A 7,875-nucleotide genomic window follows, 5' to 3' on the forward strand; every position below is an offset into this window, starting at 1 on the left:
TGTCTGCTTTCTTATCCTCAGAAATGTGCAATAATAGTGTTTTACTGTTTATTGAAACAAGCTATAGTATTAAAGCTGTGTTCATTTTTGTCGTTTTTAATTTTACAAAGTGGGAGATACAGTAGTTTCACCTATATTTGGCTACAATGCACTATATTGCTAGGGACATAAGATTATATATTTTCAAACAGCAAGGTGAGCTTGGAGTTCCTTCTTCATTGTCTTTCTTTGCCTCTTCCATCTTCAGCCACAGTGCTTCAGGGGGAATACGGAGGTGGCAAAGGCCCAGAGGAAATCTTCTCATAGGCTGGAGGTGCATTAGGAACCTGTAGAGAAGTGGAACAACAACAAAAATGAAAGCTACAGTTCAGTTATATGTGAATAACATGTTTATGCAGCGTTGAAAAGTGAAGCCAAAGTTTATTTCCCTAGGGACGTGTCATAACAACAAATGCAAAATGTCAATTTTTCACACACGGGATTCCACATGATATTTGAAAGACTGCTGCTCTGATCCTCCTTTCACTTTTCCACCATACACACATCATCTCTGGGAACTAAACATTTTTATACCTCCCTCCAGTCTGGTGACATAATCCTTGCTTCAGGCATCCACAGCTTTTGCTTTCACGTGCTCTACATCATGTTTCAAAGCTCTGAGGCTCTGTGTGGAATATCAGGTTGCACAAAATTTAAATGAAATACCTACTGATTTGTGATTTTTTTTTTGGGCGGGGCATTACTATATCCTGTATATGTGGCTATTATTCCTGAAGTAATTGTCTCACCACAGATCGGAAGCTGCCAAAATCAGTAAGAGCCATCTTGTTTTCTGCTGGAGATCCTGCCTCCGAGTACTGGCTTCCTGTATAACCTGATGATCCTGATCTGGGGCTCTGCAAGTTACAGAAATGTGTACGAGGGTTTGTGATGAAACAAAATGAGAACATTGTGATGAAACAAAATGAGAACATAGTGATACAGGCTGGGAAAAGATGGGTACAAACTGAACACATGATGCTCTTTGAAATAGGGTGAACTGAATTTTCATTTTGACATTTTACAGATGTTCACCAACAACAAATCAGAATAACATAAATCAGTTATAAAGTGTGATGGTCTCACTCTGATAAGTTTGTAGCCACTCCTTTTCTTGAAGTACCAGCAGCCCAGGATGAGAAGTGCTGCAAGGATGACAACCAGCAGAGCTATGCCCACTGCCCTGTGGTCCACAACACAATTCAAATTGAGAAAAACTTTTCTTTGCACATGGGTTTTAAAGTGTTCACAACAATACAAATTTGGGCACAGCAGTAGCTTAATAGCAATGATTTTAAGATGACAATAGACACATACTCCTCAGCTCTGACGTTTCCTCGCCTGCTGCTGGCAAAATAAACGTTGAAGTCCCCACGAGGCATGCCGTGTGTACGATTACACAACATCAAGCTGAAAGTCAACAAGGGATAATTTTATAAGGAACAAATAGACAATACGCTCACATGACTAACTATTTAAACCCATTGTAGCCTATATAGCCATATAATAATTGAAAATGGACTATGATGTGAGGTACTGCTTTGATATTAAGGTCAAGGTCAAGGTCAAATTTATTTATATAGCACGTTTCAAACAGCCGATGCTGCACAAAGTGCTTAACAATATAAAAATGGCATTAAAAAGCAACAATGTAATACAATAATAACAATAAAAAACAATAATAGGACAATAAAAGAATTAAAACAATAACTAAACTAATTCAAATAAGACCAAAATGCTTGGGTCATAGTGTGTTAAAAGCCAGGGCATAGAAATGTGTCTTTAGTAATGATTTAAATTGCTCAAGTGTTTGTGCAGATCTAATATTTAAGGGGAGACTATTCCAAAGTCTGGGACCTGCCACAGAGAAGGATCTATTACCACGGGATTTGAGATTAGTCCGTGGGATGGCCAACATTAGTTTTGAGCTAGACCTCGTGGTTTTTCCTGGAGCATAGGCAGAGAGGAGCTCAGACAGGTAAGGAGGGGCTCGGGCATGAAGTGACTTAAAAACAAAAAGTAAAAGTTTAAATTGGATCCTGTAGGAGACAGGAAGCCAGTGTAAAGAAGCTAAAACTGGGGTTATATGCTCTCTCCGTTTGGTACCAGTTAGCAGGCGAGCAGCTGCAGTTTGAACCATCTGAAGACGATGGATGGTGGCCTGATCTAGACCATAATACAATGAATTGCAGTAGTCTAATATTATCCCAGAGGGAGGTCCATAAACTGCCAAACAAATAGTCTGGACACAATTAAATGCCATAAAGCTTAGCTCTGCACTGTGAAATCATTATTATCTACCCGCATGCAAATTTTTTAAGTGAAAATATTATATTGTACCTAATCTTGATAAGGTAAAATTAAGTTCAGATAGTCCTCACTCTTTAATAGCCTGTAATGTAAAGCCAGTATGTCTTGATACAATTATTAAAACTTTTAAAATAACACAAAAGTGTAACTGTGTAGGGGTTCCAAGCTTTGGACCACTTACTTTTTCCACTCTGTGTCTGTCCAGTGTATACACCGGACTTAGCTGCATCTCTTCTATCTGTCTATTCTCTCTGTCTTTGTGTTGACTGATGCTATCTTACAGACTTCAAGTGCACATCAATACAAATCACATATATATTATGTAGATACAATGGAAATCGACTGCTACTAAGGTTGTCTTTGAGCATCCTACATCTGTGCAGTGAAATGAACCTTATCAAGAAGACCCTAATTAGCATTTCCTTAATTCACATTAATGTCATGTCAAATTGAGCCTTTCATAAAAGCGCAATGCCCCACATGCCTTTAACAAGCCTTCTTTTTATAGAAAAGTAAGACAAACAGAAAAACCAGCTACCTTACCGAGTTTGAGAGAAAGGATTCAGAAAGCAGCTCTTCTGGTCGGTTTGGCTTCTCAGAAAGATTGGGTCCACAGAGCGCTGTGTTTCTTCACTCCTCAAATATCTTAACTCAGTGTGCTGGAGAGCAGAGAGGGGCAAAAACCCCTCATGACCGTCACGGGTTAGAGACTCATGGTTAAACCCATTGAAGCGGAGTAATTACCGTGAAACCCTACGGCAACATTATTATCCACTCGTGAAACTACAGGCGTCAGCTGCTGGCCTTTCATATGACTGTGTGTGTGTTTGTGTGTGTATACCAACTTCATTATTATTGATAAATATCCTAATGAAATTATATAGATATAAGGAAAGGAATACAAAAATTCAATACAATACCAGGCTAAGTATCTCAATGATATCACGCCTTTATCATAAAAGATAAAATACCTTCAAATTACCACAATGTAATATAAGAATTTCATAAATACTATAAACCTAAACAGTAATTTCAGTCATAAAGTCTAACATACAAACAAACAACAAAAGGAAACATTTCTGATCCCAGTATCACTGTTTTAGATTTGTGAGGAGTATTTGCCTGGATTATCTCAGCTCCTAAACAAAACAAAACTTCTGCTCAAGTAATTTCTTCATCTGCTGTAGTGCAAAGATACAATATTATGCAAAAGTCTTGAGCTATTACTCTTTTCTTTTTCTTTTTAATGTTTTGCTTCCAGACTTTCTTGCGATTTTCAAAGAAGTACTCTTAAAGAATAGTTCTCCAGTTTTCTGAAGGTGTTTTGACTTATTTTTAGTTTAGTCTTTGTACCTAACAATTTAAATAGGAATGTTTTTTTCTTTAACCTACAAATCATCAAGTGTAAAAAAGGCACCTACGCCAATGAACCACTTTTGTGTGGACATGTTACAGACAACCAATTTTAAATTGTACCTTTTTGTGCACTTTTTTACTTGCAGCCTGTCACAAAAGCACATAACTCATTTCTAAAAACAAATGAATCTAAAAAAAAAACAACCAAACAAACACCAAAGATAACACAGTGTGACAGCCGCAAAACAGCATTTTTGCATTAAAAAGGGGACTCCCAAAGAGCTCTTAGCTAAAAGCTTGGCACATCTCAGTGTGGTGTGCAGGACAAATGAAGAATTGATCGGCCTGAAAAGCTATCTACAGCAGATGAGCAGTATTTGAAAGGTATGTCCTTGAGAAATGGGAAAAATCCAGCAAAGACTTGAGACAGGACCTGATGATGCATCTGGTCCTTCAGTTGACCCATCTACTGTTCACTGAAACCTCATCAGAAATGGTCTCAGGTGAAGGGTGGCTGTCAAGAAGGCATTCAAGAAGTGAGCTAGGGAGAAAAGGCTGAAGTATGCCAAATTACACAAGAACAGGACTGAAAAATCAGTGACAGCAGGTCTCATGGAGTGATGAATCCAAATGTGAAACCTTTGTTTCAAATAGTCATCAATATGTAAGGTTAGAAGAGAGGTACAATAGTGAGTGTTTGCAGCCATCTGTAAAACACAGTGGATGCTCTGTCATGGTTTAGGTCTGCATTTTGGCCAGTGGTGAATTAATTTTGCCTAATATATGTTAGCATATTTCAATAAACTGGTGAAAATATATCAAATTTTCCTAACAAAATATAAAGAAATGATGGTTGGCTAAAAAAAAACCCTTCACAGTTTAAATCTAAAAAGTAATTTTTTTAAAGATATATAATTAAAGGTAAAATGTGAGCTAAACGCTTTCTGTGTTTTCTACGTTCTTTCTGTGTCTGTGTGAGTTCTCTCTGGGTATTCTGGCTTCCTCCCACAGTCCAAAGTGGGGTTAGGCTAAATGGTGATCCTAAATTGCTCATATGGGTGCAAATGTGAGTGTGAATGGTTGTCTGACTGGCACACTTGTCCCTGGAGTGGAATAAATAGATGGATGGATAGTAAATATGTTCTTCCTGCTTTGTAATTATGATAAAATGTATTTTAAAACTTCTTTTTTTCTTATTGTTTTTACAGAAAAGAAGATGGAAAATAAAAGAGGACTCATTCCACTGGCCCATTCTCAATTATACAGTAGTTGTTACTGTTTTGGGTTTGTTTTCATAAGTCAAACTGCTGCTGGAGGGATCTTTTTTTTTGTCTCACTAAATGAAAACAGAAACTTTGATAGTTTTAGAGAGAGACAGAGAGGTTGTGGGGAGTGACGCAGGGGAGGCTGTTTGTTTTAATCTGGGATAACTTGACTTTTCCTCCACAAGAGGGAGACCAAATCCTGTTTATGAAATGAAATCTTAATGTGTCTCAAACCGAAGCTAAATGGTTTACTGCTGGCCTATTATGTAGCGTTGTAATGTAGTGTGAATAAATGTTTTAATATACTCACGTGTCCCCAAACCGCTACAGTCCTAATTAGTTTGGGTCATGTGAGAACATTTTAAAGAGGGGGCAGTGAATTTTGTAGCTCTGGGCAAGCTGTGGTTAAATTTTTAGTGGGAGGCAGTCAGTTGATTGACTGATTGATATATATATATATCAATATATATATATATATATATATATATATATATATATATATATATATATATATATATATATATATATATATATATATATCAATATATATATATCAATATATATATATCAATATATATATATATATATATATATATATATATATATATATATATATATATATATATATATATATATATCAATATATATATATATATATATATATATATATATATATATATATATATATATCAATATATATATCTATATCTATATATCAATATATATATATATCAATATATATATCTATATCTATATATATATATATATATATCTATATCTATATATATATATATCTATATATATATATTAGGGGTGCAACGATACACAAAATTCACAGTTCGGTTCGGTTCGATACTTTGGTGTCACGGTTCGATATTTTTTCGATACAAAAAAAATGTTCATGCCTTTTTAATTTTTCATTTATTAAAATTATAAATTTATATTTTAACTCAAAAGTACAGTTTTTAAATTTAACCCTAACCCTTGTGCGTGTTTTTTATTTTGACAGCGAATGCGCACCTGCGGACCACTTATGTGCAGCCCTGGTTATATAGTTCGTCATATTGCAGCAACAGAAATTATTTTGTCCATGAAACCATAAAGCTGCACTTTCTTTTTGCCTTATAGTCTGATTTGTCATAACTTCTCCGTTTTGTGGTAAGCTTTTCTTTGGCTGTCACTTCTTCACCCTGACCTGTCTTATTTGGCTCAGCAGAACTAAAATATATATATCCTGCTGCTTTTACACACGCACTCACATAAGCTCAGCGATTCTCTGCGCAATCAACCTCTCACATGTTTAAGCTTGCTGTGGGAGATTTCACTTGTCATGTTTGCATAGTAAGCTAACGATTAATAAGACGATGTCAGAGGAATTGGTGCGCAAATTATCATCACTCACAGATCAGTGCTGTCGCTCTCTATACACAGTTCGCACGATTGCAAAGTGAAAGCAAAAAAAACAAGCGCAAATTCAAACGCGATTTCAATATGTCACATATTGACAGTGGCTCACAGATGCCAATGACATAATTACCCAGCTACATTTCTGAAAGAATGCAAAAGCATTGACATATATTTTTCCTTCCTACAATAGCCCGACGGGCAGGGCAGAGATAGATTTTGGTAGCCCGACTGAAAAAAATCGCTAGCTCCAGGACGTCGGCCTAGCGATATTGCAAGCCCTGTATCTGATTGAGGAATCACTCATCTTTGGAAAAGAGAGTTTATTACAGAGAAATGTCTCTTTCCAAAATAAAAGCTATACTATCCGCTTCTTCTGGGCTATATTCTCAGCAGCATAAGGAGAATCATGTGCTAACAGCTGTCTAAATGACTCGGCTAAAGTTAGTAGCATGCTTGTTGTTTTGGTCTTTGCACTAGGATGATGTCGGTGTAAATGTGCAGTCATATTCGTTGTGTTCCCACTAGTGCTTTCAGGTTAATCTCGTTGAAATGACCTTAACGCCACAACACGGCAAATCTCCGTTAACGAGCTACCGCCGATCGCCCGTGTGTGGGGCTAGACAGCCAACACGTTAACGAGCTAACTGCGCTAACACACTAGCTCCCACCCATGTAATTGAGCATTGCATGGCACATCCAACATACTGTTTTACTTTAGTCCATGACTCGCTTACCTTCAGGGTCATACGTCACATGAAAACCAAAATAATTCCAAACGCCAGATCTGAATGAGGGTGGGGGAGGTCCATGTGTCTTGCTAGCTTGCCCTGCGGTCTTCCTTCTGACTATGCTGTCTGTGTTGAGCGCTCAGTGGATCTGCGCTCGACAGTGCAGCCTAGGCGGAGTAGTCGAACACAGATTCACTGAGCGCTCAACACAGACAGCATCGTCGGAAGGAAAGTTGATAAAATAAATTACAAATGTTGTATTGTTCGATACATATGCGTACCGAACCGAAAGCACTGTATCGAACGGTTATATATATATATATATATATATATATATATATATATATATATATATATATATATATATATATATATAAAATAAAAAGTCATCAGAAAAGCACATCATTTTATTTAAACAAGTGCAGCATAATGGGGAAAGCTTAAAAAAAACTCTAGACATTATTATTATTATAACAAGCTCTGTGATAGCAATAATGAAACACAGGTTACACAGTGCGTTAGCTCAAGGCTTTTTCTTAAGGGTCACTCTGTAGGGGGTAAATTGTTGATTTCCCCTCCATCAGCCTTTTTTATTTTTTGTCCTGAAAAATGACCTGATACTCGTTAGCATCGCCTCTAACCAAGCTCCTCTCCCCTCACGGCAGATATGTCCGCCGTGAGAAAGAAGGGGTAAAAAAAAAAGAAAAGCCAGCCAGGGATTATGTGTCAGTTCCGAGGGAGCTGTTTGAACAGTGGGACGGAGAGGGAGC

The 7,875-nt window shown here is 36.9% G+C and overlaps 1 protein-coding gene across 1 annotated transcript; it reads right to left on the minus strand.

Moving 5' to 3' along the window:
* Positions 1–34: 34 nt before the first annotated feature.
* On the minus strand, positions 35–7,134 carry mlana (melan-A). The gene is made up of 6 exons (XM_026173808.1): positions 7,112–7,134; positions 2,893–3,008; positions 1,357–1,449; positions 1,126–1,222; positions 789–896; positions 35–326 (listed from the first exon to the last, which is right to left on the minus strand). Exons 1-6 carry the CDS (start codon positions 7,121–7,123, stop codon positions 258–260), a joined length of 495 nt encoding a protein of 164 aa, XP_026029593.1. The 5' UTR covers positions 7,124–7,134; the 3' UTR covers positions 35–257.
* Between the last annotated feature and the right edge of the window lie 741 nt (positions 7,135–7,875).

The sequence above is a fragment of the Astatotilapia calliptera genome, chromosome 7, assembly GCF_900246225.1.
Source record: "Astatotilapia calliptera chromosome 7, fAstCal1.2, whole genome shotgun sequence".
NCBI classification, from domain to species: Eukaryota; Metazoa; Chordata; class Actinopteri; order Cichliformes; family Cichlidae; genus Astatotilapia; species Astatotilapia calliptera.

Bases quoted from the DNA above. Each gene is read 5' to 3' on its own strand.
- mlana (XM_026173808.1), bottom strand. The intron at 1,450-2,892 runs GTAAGGTAGCTG...GTTGACTTTCAG, and splicing joins AATCCTTTCTCTCAAACTCG to CTTGATGTTGTGTAATCGTA. The intron at 1,223-1,356 runs GTATGTGTCTAT...TGTGGACCACAG, and splicing joins GGAAACGTCAGAGCTGAGGA to GGCAGTGGGCATAGCTCTGC.